This window comes from Heterodontus francisci, chromosome 20, assembly GCF_036365525.1.
Source record: "Heterodontus francisci isolate sHetFra1 chromosome 20, sHetFra1.hap1, whole genome shotgun sequence".
NCBI lineage: Eukaryota > Metazoa > Chordata > Chondrichthyes > Heterodontiformes > Heterodontidae > Heterodontus > Heterodontus francisci.
Window position 1 is genome coordinate 10,132,796 of NC_090390.1, and position 16,515 is coordinate 10,149,310.

Consider the following 16,515-nt stretch of genomic DNA (forward strand, 5'->3'; position numbering starts at 1 on the left):
AATTGTTGTTTTCCCTTACATTGGTATTCTTGTGGATTGTCCTGATGAGTGCAAGACAAAAAGCTTCAACAACATGTCTCTTTTTTCAGAAAATCTCAAGTTATGTACTACCAAATGACTATTAATCTAGGAATAATACTTGAAGTAGAAGCTCTTATGATCAGGAAATTATGATGGCTGTAAACAAATTAGAAGAAAAGTTAATGAGAGGCAAAGCAGAGAGGTGGAAAGTTGGAAGGAGTTAGGTATCTATTCTGAAGTGCAAGATAGGGGACAGCCAGCCTTATCACACAGATGGGTATGTACAGAAAAAGTACTCCTAGATCGGACATATAACGCTAAAGTGAGACTAGTGGCTCGGGGTTTCGAAGAGAGACTTGGTAATCAGGATGTTAGTGTTCGTGTCCCCCATGACAGGAAAAGTGATCTTAAATTTTCTTAGCTTTTTTATCCACGTACTCATGGGAATGTGTTGATTGATATAAAAGCCGCATTTTAGCAAGGTCAAAAATTTTAAAGAGAAGTATTTTTGAAAACACCTAAAGAAGCGACTGATGTAGAAGAGAAGCTGTGGAAATTAAACAAATGTGTTTATGGATTGAGTGATGCGTCGAGAATGGTATTTCTCGGATAGGTCCGTCCTGATGAAAGTAGGCTGTATTCAGCTGAAAGCAGATCCGGCAATGTTCCACTGGTATCACAAAGAGAAACCCGCAGGCATCTTTACGATGCATGTCAATGATTTTCTATGGGGAGGTTCTGCAGAATTTGAGCAATTGGTTATAGATAAGTTAAAAGGGGAGTTTAAGATTGGAATTCAAGCTTCAAAAGGTTTTTTAAATATCTAAGGTTACTCAATCAGAATAGATTGGAAACAACTTTGAATCAACAATTATATCTAGAAGGTGTTAATCAGATCCCCATAAACCAGACCAGGTCATCACAGAAAGATGATCTTATGTCCAAAGAAGAAACAGAGCAGCTAAGAGCCTGATTGGATAGTTAGTTGGTTATGTACTCAGACAAGGCCTGGTTCCAGTTATGACTCATTGGAACTTAGTACGATGATAAAACACGTTACAATTGAGGAAGTTTTGAGGACGAATAAAACATTAAAGATCTTAAATTTGGAGTAATGCATACCCAAGTTTTCAGCATTGGGTGATCCGAAAGACACGAAATTAGTCATTTTTAGTGACGCCTCTCTTGCCAATCTTCTGGATGGATATTCAAGTACAGGCAGGTTTATCACATTCTTGGTGGGAAAACATGTAAAGTGTTGTCCCTTGGTTTGGCAAGCCAAGAAAATAAAATAGTAGTTAATGCCAGTGTTTCAGCAGCTAGAGTGCTTTTAGTAAAAGTGATAGATATGGGATTTGACTTATCTAACATTTTGAAAGGGGCATTCTGAAAAAAGGTTGCCCATTGAATGTCATGTGGATAATCGTTCACTTTGGGATAATGTTCACACGACAAAGAGTGTCACTGAGGAAAGATTAAGGATTGACCTTGCCAATATAAAAGAAATGTTAGAGAGAAAAGAAATCTCTAAGATTAAATGGGTCAACGCAAGTCACCAATTATTGGACTGTTTTCGAAAAGGAATGCTTGTTCCAAGAGGTTGTTGGGGGTCCTAGAGGAGGAACACCTTGTAATGTAAGTTGTATGCAACGTGGAAAATCTGTTTTTCTGTTTTTGTAATTGTTTAAGTTTCTTTTAAAGAAAGGGGAATTTGTTAATGGTTAATTATGTTAAAGGTAAACAGCTGAAGGGCATTGAAGTGAATATAAAGAAAGCCTGCTGGACACAAGTTTGCTTGTGTTGTAATGTTGCATTCTGTGAATAAACCAAATGTCAAGAAAAGGATCAGTGTATAGTTTCATTCATCAATAGTTGGCTTGGATCCACTTAATACACAGAAGAGATGGTGCTGGCAATCATTAGTGCAGCCACAACTGAGGCTGTGGCCAGTGGTGGGTTAGACATCTTCAAGGATGATGGTATGTTCCTACTAATCTACATTCTGGGAACAAGAGTAGGTAATTCAGCCCTCAAGTCTGTTCTGCCATTCAATGAGATCATGGCTGATCTGTGACCAAATTCCATACAGCGTCATTATGACACAAAAGCAGGCCATTCAGCCCATCAAGTCCATGCCAGCTCACTGTAGAGCAATCCAGTGAGTCCCATTCTCCCGCTCGGTCCCTGAAACACTGCAAGCTTATTTTTCTCAAGTACCTATCCAAGTTCCTTTCGAAATCATTCATGGTCTCCGCTTCCACCACCCTCGTAGACAGTGAGTGCCAGGTCGTTCCCACCCGCTGCGTAAAAATGTTCTTCCTCACATTCCCCCTGCATCTCTTGCCCAAAAACTTAAATCTGTGTCCCCTAGTCCTTGTACAATCAGCTAAAGGGAACAGCTTTTCTTTGTTAATCTTATCTAAGCCAGTCATAATCTTGCACACCTCGATCAAATCTCCTTTGCTCCAAGGAGAAAAACCCCAACTTCTCCAATCTAACCTTGTAAATCCCTCATCCCTGGCACCATTCTAGTAAATCTCCTCTGCACCCTCTCAAGGGCCCTCACATCCTTCCCGAAGTGTGGTGACCATAACTTGATGCAATACTCTAGTTGTGGCCGAACCAGAGATTTATAAAGGTTCAGTGTAACTTCCCTGCTTTTGTATTCAATATCTGCATTCATGAAGCCCAATATCCCATATGCTCTGCTAAAAGGAGGACCAAGGGATTGATTAAGAAGAAAAATAGAGTACGAGAGCAAGCTTGCGGGGAACATAAAAACGGACTGTAAAAGTTTCTATAGGTATGTGAAGAGAAAAAGATTGGTGAAGACAAATGTAGGTCCCTTACAGTCAGAAACAGGGGAATTTATTATGGGGAATAAAGAAATGGCTGACCAACTAAATGCATACTTTGGTTCTGTCTTCACAAAGGAGGACACAAATATCATACCAGAAATGTTGGGGAACACATGAACACATCGCCTTGCCTGCGATGCCCACGTCCTGAGAGTTAATTTAAAGTAAAAACCCTGAGCTGCCACAAAATTCCTTCCTCTTTGTGCTTGTTTATTTCCTGTCTCCGAGTTTGCTCTCCTGCTGTGAATGGCAATTGAGAAGTTAAAATGGGCTGTCGGAATCTTACTATGAGGAGGATGGTGATGCAGATGGCATACAGGAGGAAAATGATTATCAGTGTCGATTGGAACCATAGATCTGATCCCATGATGCTATTTCCATATTCTGCAATGAAAAGAGAGAGAGGAACTGAAAGAAATCAGTATTATTACAGAAATAGTGTTGGGGAAATTGATGGGATTGAAGGCTGATAAATCCCCAGGGCCTGATGGTATGCATCCCAGAGTACTTAAGGAAGTGGTCCTAGAAATAGTGGATGCATTGGTGGTCATCTTCCAAGATTCTATAGACTCTGGAACAGTTCCTATAGATTGGAGGGTAGCTAATGTAACCCCACTATTTAAAAAGGGAGGTAGAGAGAAAGCAGGGAATTATAGACCAGTCAGCCTGACATCGGTAGTGGGGAAAATTCTAGAGCCATTATCAAAGATTTTATAGCAGAGCACTCAGAGAACAGTGGTAGAATTGGACAGAGTCAGTACGGATTTACGAAAGGGAAATCATGCTGGACAAATCTTCCAGAATTCTTCGAGGATCTAACTAGTAGAGTCGATGAGGGGGAGCCAGTGGATGTGGTTTATTTGGACTTTCAGAAGGCTTTCGACAAAGTCCCACATAAGAGATTAGCATGTCAAATTAAAGCGCATGGGATTGGGGATAGTGTATTGCGATGGATATAAAATTGGTTGGTGGACAGGAAACAAAGAGTAGGGATAAATGGGTCTTTTTGTGAATGACAGGCAGTGACTAGTGGGGTACCACAGGGATCGGTGCTAGGACCCCAGCTATTCACAATATACATTAACGATTTAGATGAGGGAACTAAATGTAATATCTCCAAATTTAGATGACACAAAACTGGTTGGGAGGGTGAGTTGTGAGGAGGCTACAGGGTGATTTGGACAAGTTGAGTGAGTGGGCAAATGCATGGCAGATGCAGTATAATGTGGATAAATATGAGGTTATCCACTTTGGTAGCAAAAACAGGAAGGCAGATTATTATCTGAATGGCTTTCAACTGAGAGAGGGGAATATGCAGCGAGACCTGGGTGTTCTCGTACACTAGTTGCTGAAGGTAAGCATGCAGGTGCAACAGGCGGTAAAAAAGGCAAATGGTATGTTGGCCTTCATAGCGAGAGGATTCAAGTACAGGAGCAGGGATGTCTTGCTGCAATTATACAGGGCCTTGGTGAGGCCACACCTGGAATATTGTGTGTAGTTTTGGTCTCCTTATCTGAGGAAGGATGTTCTTACTATAGAGAGAGTGCGGCGAAGGTTTACCAGACTGATTCCTGGGATGGCAGGAATGACGTATGAGGAGAGATTGAGTCGGTTAGGATTATATTCGCTGGAGTTCAGAAGAGTGAGGGGGGATCTCATAGAAACCTATAAAATTCTAACAGGACTTGACAGGGTAGATGCAGGAAGGATGTTCCCGATGGTGGGGGAGTCCAGAACCAGGGTCATAGTCTAAGGATACGGGGTAAATCTTTCAGGATTGAGATGAGGAGAAATTTCTTCACCCAGAGAGTGGTGAGCCTGTGGAATTCACTACCACAGAAAGTAGTTGAGGCCAAAACATTGAATGTTTTCAAAAAGGAGTTAGATATAGTTCTTGGGTCTAAAGGGATCAAAGGGTATTGGGCGAAAGTCAGAACAGGCTATTGAGTTGGATGATCAGCCATGATCATAATGAATGGCGGAGCAGACTCGAAGGGCCAAATGGCCTACTCCTTCTCCTATTTTCTATGTTTCTAACTACTCTTTGAATATCCAGCAATCTTCAAAGATTGATGCACATGAACCCACAGCACCCTCTGTTCTTGCACACTCTTTAGAACACTGCTATTAAGTCTATACTGCCTCTCCCTATCCCTTCTGCCAAAATGCATCACCTTACATTTCTCTGTAATAAATTCCATCTGCCTGTTCTCTGCTCATTCTGCTAACCTATCTATGTCTTGTTGCAGGTGATACGTATCACCCACATTGTTTGCCACTTCTCCAAGTTTGATATCATTGGCAGATTTTTAAATTTTACTCTATATAAAAAAAAATGTGTGTATCAAAAACGCAGTGATCCTACCACTGACTCCTGGGGAACACCACTGTCTACCATACTCCAGTCTGAAAAACAACCATTTATCATGACTCGCTGATTTCTGTCCTTAAGCCAATGTTTTATCCAAGGTGACACTGACCCTCCTATCCCATGAGCCTCAAGTTTGTTAACCAGCCTTTTACGCGGCACTTTGTCAACTTTCTTAAAATCCATATAAACAACATCCATTGCATTTCCTTCATCAACCTTCTCTGTTACTTCATCACAAAATTCAATTAGAATAGTCGAGCATGATCTGCCTTTTACAAATCTGTGCTGGCTCTCCTTAATTAACTCAAAACTCTTTTCCCTGATGATTTTTTCTAAAACCTTACCTACTACTAATGTTAAACTGACCAGCCTGTAGTTACAAGGAACGTTGTAACACCCTTTCTTGAATAAGGATGTTATATTTGCTACTTTCCAATCCACTGGCACTTCCCCTGTATCTAGGAAAGATTGGAAGATTATGGCAAGCCCTTCCACTATCTACATCCATACTTCCTTTCGTAACCTTGGATGCAAGCCATCAGAACCGGGTGATTTATCCACTCTAAGCATAGCCAGCCTTTCCAGTACTTCCTTCCTATCAACATTCCACCTCATCCATTGCCTCTACAATCTCCGCTTCTAACTATAATTAGTCCGCATCCTCTTCCTTAGTAAACACCGATACAAAGTACTCAATAAGTATTCTAGCCTTGCCCTGTGCCTCTAAGCATATATCACCTTCTTTGTCCCTAATAGGCCCTACCCTGCCTCTTACTACCCGCTTACTATTTACAGGCTGGTAGAAGATTTTCGGGCTCTGTTTTATGTTAGATTCTATTCTCATCTTCTCTCTTTGCCAGTCGTAAATTCCTCTTCACTTCCCCTCTCAACTTACTATATTTGGCCTGGTTCTCGCTTGAAAAATCAACGTGACATACATCATACACCCTCTTTATTGTTTCATCGTATTCTCTATGTCTTTGGTCATCCAAGGAACCCTAACTGTGGTTCCCCTACCTTTCACCCTGGCCTATAACTGTACCCACCTTTGCCCCATTTCCTTTAATAGATTTTTGCTATCCAAATCTATCAATTTCAGATTTAAAATAAACAATTGATCTAGCATCAACTGCCATTTGTGGAAGAGAGTTCCAAACTTCTACTGGCTTTGTGTGTAGAATTGTTTCCCCATTTCACTCTTGATAGGTCTTGCTCTAATTTTGAGACTAGTCCTAGATTTCCCAACCAGAGGAAAAAGGTTGATAGAGAGAAACTATCAGTTCTCTGACTATCTTGAAACATTTGATCAAATCGCCCCTTACCCTTCGAAATTCCAGGGAATACAACCGTAGTTTGTGTAATCGCTCCTCGTAATGTAATCCTTGGAGTCCAGATGGCCAATAAATCCCTCCTAAGGCGTGGTGTCCAAAACTGCTCCCAGTACTCCATAAAGTCTCCACTGCCTGTTTACCTCTTGTTATATCCACTCATCATTGAAGTGATTTCATTCTTAATCGTTAAGGCTAATCCTCCCTCCCTACTGTTTTCTTCACCTTTCCTGCAGATATTATAACCTGGTATATTTAGTTCCCAGTCCTGGCAGTCTTACAGCCATGTCTCGGTAATAGCTACTTTGTCATAACCTCCAAGTTGAATTTTTACTTGCAATTCATTCAGTTTGTTCCTTGCCCCCTGTCCGTTTGTGTAAAGAATGCTTATTTCAGTCATACACCCTAACATGTCCTTCTGCTCTCATGTTTTATTCTTAGGTTTCCTATTTTTCTCTCCTGGTTTAATTAGTTTACAACTTTTAATTTTCTTTTCCCTGTGTTGACTAAAGCACAATTTCTGACTGTTGCTCTGCTCCCTTCAGTTTGTTTTTGAACTATTTATACGACCTGATCCCTACCCCGACTAGCTATTTAAAGTCCTTCTGACTGCCCTATTTATCCTTTCTGCTAAGACCCTAGGCCCAGCTCGGTTCAGGTGGAGCCTGTCCCGACTGTGCAATTGTTTCCTGTCCCAATATTGCCAGTCTCCCATGAAATGGAAGCCCTCTTTCCCACACCACTCCTCCAGCCATATGTTCACCTGCCTAATCTGTTTATCTCTGTGCCATTGCACACATGGCTCAGGTAGTTCTCATGATCCACTCCCCCCCTCATCCTCTAATCTCCAGAGTTAGAAGCTGCAGATAGTGTAAGCATACACATCTTACTTTCCCCAACTTTCCTCACTCCAACCCTACCAGCAAAGGGGTGGGACAGCTCTCACCTGGGTCCATTCTTATCTATCTAATCAAAGTCAGAGAATCACTTGCAACGTCTTCTCTTCCTGCTCTCTTTTCTCGATTCATTTGTGGGATGTGGGCATCGCTGTCTAGGCCAGCATGTATTGCCCTTGAGAAGGTGCTGGTGAGCTGCCTTCTTGAACTGCTGCAGTCCATGTGAGGTAGGTACACCCACAGTGCTGTTCGGAAGGGAGTTCTAGGATTTTGACCCAGCGACAGTGAAGGAACGGCGATATAGTTCCAAGGCAGGATGGTGTGTAGCTTGGAGGGGAACTTGCAGGTGGTGGTGTTCCCATGCACTTGCTGCCCTTGTCCTTCTAGTTGGTAGAGTTCGCAGGTTTGGAAGGTGCTATCTAAGGAGCCTTTGTGCGTTGCAGCAGTGCATCTTGTAGATGGTACACACTGCTGCCACTGTGTTTCGGTGGTGAAGGGAGTGAATGTTTGTAGATGGGGTGCCAATCAAGCGGGTTGCTTTGTCCTGGATGGTGTTGAGCTTCTTGAGTGTTGTTGGAGCTGCACCCATCCAGGCAAGTGGAGAGTATTCCATCACACTCCTGACTTGTGCCTTGTAGATGGGGGGCAGCCATTGGGGAGTCAGGAGGTGAGTTACTCGTGGCAGAATACCTATCCTCTGACCTGCTCTTGTAGCCACAGCATTTATGTGGCTGCTCCAGTTCAATTTCTGGTCAATGGTGACCCCCAGGATGTTGATAGTGGGGGATTCAGCGATGGTAATGCCATTGAATGTCAAGGGGAGATGATTAGATTTGCTCTGACTATCGCATGCTGCTTACGCTGTTTGGCACGCAAGTGGTTCTGGTTGTAGCTTCACCAGGTTGACACCTCATTTTGAGGTATGCCTGGTGCTGTTCCTGGCATGCCCTCCTGCACTCTTCATTGAACTAGGGTTGATCCCCCGGCTTGATGATAATGGTAGAGTGGGGGATATGCCGGGCCATGAGGTTACAGATTGTGGTTGAGTACAATTCTGCTGCTGATCTGTTCGAAATCTATCCCATTTAGTACGGTGGTAGTGCCACACAGCACGATGGAGGGTATCCTCAATGTGAAGACGGGACTCTGTCTCTACAAGGACTGTGGTCACTCCTACCAATACTGTCATGGACAGATGCATCTGCGACAGCCAGATTGGTGAGGACGAGGTCAAGTATGTTTTTCCCTCCTGTTGGTTCCCTCACCACCTGCCGCAGACCCAGTCTAGCAGCTATCGCCCTTAGGACTCGGCCAGCTCAGTCAGTAGTGGTGCTACTGAGCCACTCTTGGTATTGGACATTGAAGTCCCCCACTCAGAGTACATTCTGTGCCCTTGCACAGTGGTGATCAACATGGAGGAGTATTGACTCATCAGCTGAGAGAGGGCGGTAGGTGGTAATCAGTAGGAGGTTTCCTTGCCCATTTTTGATCTGATGTCATGAGACTACATGGGGTCTGGAGTCAATGTTGAGGACTCCCAGGGCAACTCCCTCCTGACTATATACCACTGTGCCACCACCTCTGCTGTCCTGCCAGTGGGACAGGACGTACCCGGGGATGGTGATGGCACTGTCTGGGACATTGTAAGGTATGATTCCGTGAGTATCACTAATTCAGGCTGTTGCTTGACTAGTCTGTGGGACAGCTCTCCCAACTTTGGCACAAGCCCCCAGATATTAGTAAGGAGGACTTTGCAGGGTGACAGGGCTGGGTATGCCGTTATCGTTTCGGTGCCTAGGTTGATACCGGGTGATCCATCCAGTTTCATTCCTGACTGACTCTGTAGCAGTTCAATACAACTTAGTGGCTTGCTAGGCCATTTCAGAGGGCATTTAATAGTCAACCACATTGCTGTGGGTCTGGAATCACATGTAGGCCAGACCAGATAAGGACTGCAGATTTCCTTCCCTAAAGGACATTAGTGAACCAGGTAGGTTTTTACAACAATCGACAATGGTTTCATGAACATCATAGACTAGCTTTTAATCCCAGAATTCTTAACTGAATTCATATTCCACCTTTTGCTATGGTGGGATCCGAACCCATATCCCCAGAGCAATACCCTGGGTCTCTAGGTTACTAGTCCAGTGAGAAGACCACTACCCCACCTCCTCACCTCCACCGATCAATGATTTCAAAAGGAAATTGGATATGCCTTTGAGGGAAATAAACTTGCAGGGCTATGGGTTTAGAGAGAGGGAATGGGACTAATTGGATTTCTCTACAGAGAGCCAGCATAGCCTCGATGGGCTGAAAGGCCTCCTTCTGTGCCATAATGACTCTGACTCTATGACAACCCTTTGCCCTTCCACTGTCTCCAGGCCTGAGCAACCCCCGATCACCCACCTCCTCCGAACTGTCCCCAGGCCTGAGCAACCCCCGATCACCCACCTCCTCCGAACTGTTCCCAGGCCTGAGCAACCTTTCCCCCCCACCAACTTTCCCCAGGTCCCAATCATCAGCCAGTGTACCCAGTTTCAGTCAGTGAACTAACCAGCAGCTCCTGGGCCAGACATCTAACTCCCAGCCCAGGGAGAGGCCTGAGCTCCCAGCCTGAGTGTCAGCAGAGTATTTGTGGAACTGAACAGCCTGGGCCTGCACCTGGGTCTTCAGCCCCTATTTGTCTATTGACTGTGACTGACTGGTGTTCTGCATTCCTCACTTCCCTTCTGCCTGTGCTGCAACACAGCAGTAGGCTCACAGTTCAAACTCTCCAAGTCACTGCAGTAAACAACTATGGTGTTGGGACTTTAACTGTTTTAGAAGAGTTTTAAAGTATTGGCGACAAATCAATTGTTTTCTAACTGCTTCTGCTGATAGGTCAATTTTGCTGCTGTTACTTCAGCTTTCAGCCTAATCATACGGTCAGTGTGCTTACTTTCCTCTGGGGTGAATGAACTCGAGAGTACAGGAGCAGCCTGTACTGTTTCCAGGGTGGTTAGCACTGCTAACAGAGTTCATTGTTCCCCTTGGCTATTCCATCGTAACTTGCCTCCAAGGCCCACTTCCTGAGGCTTGCCCATATAGTCTGACTGGTGCATTGAGAACAGGCAGACAGCATGTGGGCAGTGCCACAACCCCAAAGATCAGAAATCACTAAGGCCATTAAATGTTTCTCCATAGCATCTGTAATTTTAGCATTGTGTGCCATTTTGCTCCAAAAATTGCATCCTGGCCAAGCAAGCTGGTATTTCTCCACTGAACACAATCTTGGTGAGGGCAAAAACATGGGCATTAGCAATCTGCACCAGAAGTGTACAGAGTAGGCAAATCATGGCGTCAGTTGCGTAACACTGATTTGATGCCCGTGCTGCCATTTTCCACCTCACCACTATAGCTAACACCCTCTCTTAAACGTACAGAGCTGAACATACATTCAGCAGCAGGAAGGACCCCCACCAGTGTCATTCAAAAGGACTGTCAGCTACTTTCAGCTGGTAAATCACTACTGGCTCTGTCTGAGTTTCTAGAAGTGCTATGACTTTTTGAATGCTGTTTATAGTTGCTGGCATCTACAGAGTATGGTACCGCATGTAGAGAAGGTCTTGGTTGGGACCACAAGGGTGTGGTCAGACCACTTGCTTCCAGTCCTGGGTTCTATAGTTACTATCCCTCTTTTGCCCACAGCATAAGAGGGAGGTAGAGCAGAGGCATCATAGAACAAGCTGCTCACAGAGGAGAAGGCAAAGGGGGAAAAGGGCTCTTTGCAGATCTTGTCCACCCAGAATCTTCTGGAAGCATTCTCTTGGAAGGAGGTGCTCACAGAAATCAGGTACTTGTTGCTACTTGGAGCAGGGCAAGGATGGCACTGCCAGTGGCTGTGAAAGAGATTGTGGCCTAAATTTCTTTATGTCGCGATCTTCCAGGCCAGAGCAGGTGACATCTGGAACATCTCCCAGTTCACTGTTCAAAGAACAGTACAGCACAGGAACAGGCCATTCGGCCCTCCAAGCCTGCGCCGATCTTGATGCCTGCCTAAACTAAAACCTTCTGCACTTCCGGGGCCCATACCCCTCTATTCCCTTCCTATTCATGTATTTGTCAAGATGTCTCTTAAACGTCGCTATCGTACCTGCTTCCACCACCTCTCCTGGCAGCAAGTTCCAGGCACTCACCACCCTCTGTGTAAAGAACTTGCCTCGCACATCCCCTCTAAACTTTGTCCCTCGCACCTTAAACCTATGTCCCCTAGTAACTGACTCTTCCACCCTGGGAAAAAGCTTCTGACTATCCACTCTGTCCATGCCGCTCATAACTTTGTAAACCTCTATCATGTCGCCCCTCCACCTCCGTCGTTCCAGTGAAAACAATCCGAGTTTATCCAACCTTTCCTCATAGCTAATGCCCTCCAGACCAGGCAACATCCTGGTAAACCTCCTCTGTACCCTCTCCAAAGCCTCCACATCCTTCTGGTAGTGTGGCGACCAGAATTGCACGCAATATTCTAAGTGCGGCCTAACTAAGGTTCTGTACAGCTGCAACATGACTTGCCAATTTTTATACTCTATGCCCCGACCGATGAAGGCAAGCATGCCGTATGCCTTCTTGACTACCTTATCCACCTGCGTTGCCACCTTCAGTGACCTGTGGACCTGTACGCCCAGATCCCTCTGCCTGTCAATACTCCTAAGGGTTCTGCCATTTACTGTATACCTCCCACCTGCATTAGACCTTCCAAAAGGCATTACCTCACATTTGTCCGGATTAAACTCCATCTGCCATTTCTCTGCCCAAGTCTCCAACCGATCTATATCCTGCTGTATCCTCTGACAATCCTCATCACTATCCGCAACTCCACCAACTTTTGTGTCATCCGCAAACTTACTAATTAGACCAGCTACATTTTCCTCCAAATCATTTATATATACTACAAACAGCAAAGGTCCCAGCACTGATCCCTGCGTAACACCACTAGTCACATTCCTCCGTTCAGAAAAGCACCCATCCACTGTTACCCTCTGTCTTCTATGACCGAGCCAGTTCTGTATCCGTCTTGCCAGCTCACCTCTGATCCCGTGTGACTTCACCTTTTGTACCAGTCTGCCATGAGGGACCTTGTCAAAGGCTTTACTGAAGTCCATATAGATGACATCCACTGCCCTTCCTTCATTAATCATCTTCGTCACTTCCTCAAAAAACTGAATCAAATTTGTGAGTTCAGTGCCGCAGAAGGGAGGTGACCTACACTGTTTATGCCAGGAGAGGAGAGTACATTGTGTTTAATCAGAGAGAAAGAGAAGTCGGCACATGACTTTGCCAGGACAGTGGGCTTCTCCATGGTTGCAGGGTGCCATCGACTGCACATTTGGCTTTGTGGGCAACGCCAAGTGTTGCAACTGCAAAGGGTTCCACACGTGTGTGGTTGCTGTGTGATCACACTCAGCATATCATGCAGGTGAGTGAGAGTGCCTGAGAGTGTGGTGGAAGCCAGTTCAAATCCAGGCATTCAAAAGGGAATTAGCAGGGCTACGGGGAGAAGGCAGGGGAGTGGCATTAGGTGAACTGCTCTTTCAGAGAGCCGGTGCAGACACGATGGGCCAAATGGCCTCTTTCTGCGCTGTAACAATTCTGTCATTCTGTGAATGCCCGCTATACCGGCAGCAGTCATGTTGCTTTCATTCTGTACCAGTCCACTGTTCCCTCAGTCTTTCAGCGACCACACCAAACCATATGGTAGCCGCTGGGTGACAAGGGCTCTGTGTAATACCTGGCTCATGACTCTGCAGCACAACACAACCATGTGGTCGGCGTGTGTAGAATCAGAGCCATGTTGCCAGTGAAATCTCACACAGCAGATCATAGGGCTGTTCATGCAGCAGTTCTGCTGCCTGGACTGCACTGAAGGGGCCTGCCAGTCCTCGCTGGAGTGTCTCTCCAGGTTCTTCATGATCTGGTGCGACCTGCATAACCCGCCATCGTGAGGGCACAGCTCTTGCTGCTCAGAGGGATATGATGAGAAACTGAGGAGGAGGGAGGGAGGAGGCAGCCAACACATCCCCGTTCCAGCTAGACTGTCTGTGATCGCCTCATTCGACTACAGTTCCCATGAACACAACCCTTAATCCCTATTGTACAACAGTCTCACACCTTACCATCTCTCTCACTAACCATCGCAGCGAATTCTTGGTCACAATACTGAAATAAAAATCATTCCAAACTATATCCAACAACCATTCAACATTCCATATAAAAGTCAACTAATCACCCCTGTGCATTCCTTTACTGCCTGCCTTCTGTATTCCTTTGCCTGTCCTAGTGATCCTACCCAGTGGCTACAGCCTGGCTGGTGGAAGACTGATAACCTTCAATAGTATAAACTGCAGATGAACTTGCAGGACGCCATCAAGCAGCTCTGGGCCTTGAGACCCCAGCTTCAGTCTGCACCACCTTGGCAAGGGCTGCTGCAGTCTGGGCTGGTTGACTGACAGGCTGGGGCACTGGCAGAGGTGGCAGGACAATTGCTGTTATCCTGAGAGAGGACAGCAGGCTCATGCTCCACGGAGCCACTGCCACTCCCCCAGGGCTGCGCCTTAACAATCTTAGTAATCTGCTGTGGAATCACTTTTTTTCACCCCGAGGGTGGTAGACGAAGAAACCCTCATAACATTTCGAAAGCAATTGGATATGCACTTGAAACACTAACTGACAGGGATTAGGACTAAGACTGGAAAGTGGGATTAGGCTGGATAGCTCTTTTTCAACCAGCACAGACACGATGGGCCAAATGGTGTGTGCCTCTGATGTAAATGTTGATGATTTTATGATTCTATGGACTAAAAGTCCCTTTGAGCACTGGTATGAGCAGACATGACGGCAGCAGTCTGAGCCTGCATGGCAACAAGCAAAGACTTCATGACCTCAGTCTGAGCTTCCAATGCAAACATTTGGGTGTGTTCTGCTTATGCTGCAATGGAAGCTGACACATCGTCCATCAGACATTGCATGATGGTCAGCTCTGCAAGTGCCATCATGGAGTTGGCCACTACTTCAACGCTGGAATGAATGGGCTCCAAGCTGTGTGCAAAGTTTTGTGCCAAGTTAGGGGCCAGACATCTCCATACTGCTTGACATTGATTGCAGGCTTTCTGGCAGACCCGCTAATGCACAAGTATTTCATTGTGAATATTCATCAACCTTTTTCTGCACACTGCCACATTGAAGTCCTTGTGAGTCCCCTGCAGCAGAACTCATGTGCAACCTTACCTCCATTGAGCTGGACATTGCTGGCTAGACCAGCATTTATTGTCCATCCGCAATTGCCCTTGTGAAAGTGTTGGTGAGCTGCCTACTTGAACCGTTGCAGTCCTTGGGGGTGTCGATACACCCCGTTACCTCTGCTGTCCCCCAAGGATCTATCCACTCCCTCAGCTACGTGCTGCAATCATGTCGTGACATCATCTAAAAGCACAGCGTTAGTTTTCATGTGTGTGCAGCCGACTCAGCTCTACCTCACCACCACCTCTCTCAACTCTTCCACTGTTGCTAAATTATCAGACTGCTTATCTGACATCTAGTACTGGATGAGCAGAAATACCCTCCAATTAAATATTGCAAAGTCTTCGGTGCCAGTTGCAAATTACTGATTCCATCCCTCTCCCTGGCAACTGACTGGGACTAAACGAGACTGTTTGCAACCTTGGCACCATAGTTAACCCTGAGATGGGCTTCTGACCGCACAAATCCATCACCAAAATCGCTTGGTTCCTCAGTGACATGGCCTGATTCCGTCTCTGCTGCTGAGCCTTCACCCATACCTTTCTTACATCTAGATTTGATTATAAAATGCTCTCCTGACCAGCCTCCCAACTTCCATCTTCCACCCTCATAAACCTGAGCTCATCTCGAACTCTGCTGCCTATATCCTAACTTGTGTCAACTTCCATTCACCCATCAGCCCTGTGCTCATTGATCTACATTGGCTCCCGGTCACATGACGCCTTGATTTTAAAATTCTCATCCTTGTTTTCAAATCCCTCTGTAACCTTGCTCCTCTCTATCTCTGTAATCTCCTCCAGCCCTACTACAACTTTCATTTATATAGCACCCTTAACATGGAAAAGTGTCCCAGGAGCGTTATCAGAGAGAAGGGGTTCTCCCAGAAACAAGTCTGCTTGGAGAATGAAGCAACCATACTTGAGAATTAGATGATATTCAGCACTAACTGTCCTACAAAACAAACTCTTGTTGCAGTACCTCTCGACACAAGAATCATCCTGGTCTCCTCACCACCATGATCACTGCTCCACTCTTGCGCCACAATTCTTCTGCCTTAAATGTCCTTTCCTCTAGAAAAACATAAAGTGAGATGAAATCAATTTAAATTATTGAACAGTGAGTAGAAGGGAAGGTGGGTGGTGAATACAGTAACCTGGACATTACTAAATTACTAATTACTTAGGGCGGCACAGTGGTTAGCACCGCAGCCTCACAGCTCCAGGGACCCGGTTTCGATTCCTGGTACTGCCTGTGTGGAGTTTGCAAGTTCTCCCTGTGTCTGCATGGGTTTTCTCCGGGTGCTCCGGTTTCCTCCCACAAGCCAAAAGACTTGCAGGTTGATAGGTAAATTGGCCATTATAAATTGTCACTAGTATAGGTAGGTGGTAGGGAAATATAGGAACAGGTGGGGATGTTTGGTAGGAATATGGGATTAGTGTAGGATTAGTATAAATGGGTGGTTGATGTTCGGCACAGACTCGGTGGGCCGAAGGGCCTGTTTCAGTGCTGTATCTCTAATCTAATCTAATCTAAATACTCATTCATTTGAGCTCCAATTATGCATTCGAAGAGTTTGCCCAGAACTGACTTTACACTAACTGGTCCACAGTTACCTGGTTTAACTGACATTAGACTAACTGGTCTAACAATCCTAGATTTTGGTAAGGCGACATGCTGAGACAGAGGCTGATGACAGCAAACTGGTCAAAACTCTTATTGCATAAAGATACAGATGAATGGTGGGAGGTTTTCAAAAAGAATTTAGC

General features: G+C 45.3%; 1 protein-coding gene across 2 annotated transcripts in view; it reads right to left on the reverse strand.

Annotated features, from left to right (window-relative positions):
* The window catches only part of selenou1a (selenoprotein U 1a), a 129,136-nt gene that overhangs the window by 74,015 nt on the left and 38,606 nt on the right, over nucleotides 1–16,515 (reverse strand). For both annotated transcript variants that reach the window (XM_068052380.1, XM_068052381.1), the window contains exon 3: nucleotides 15,728–15,819. In XM_068052380.1, the coding sequence (XP_067908481.1) occupies nucleotides 15,728–15,819 (92 nt within the window). The remainder of the gene's footprint in view (nucleotides 1–15,727; nucleotides 15,820–16,515) is intronic.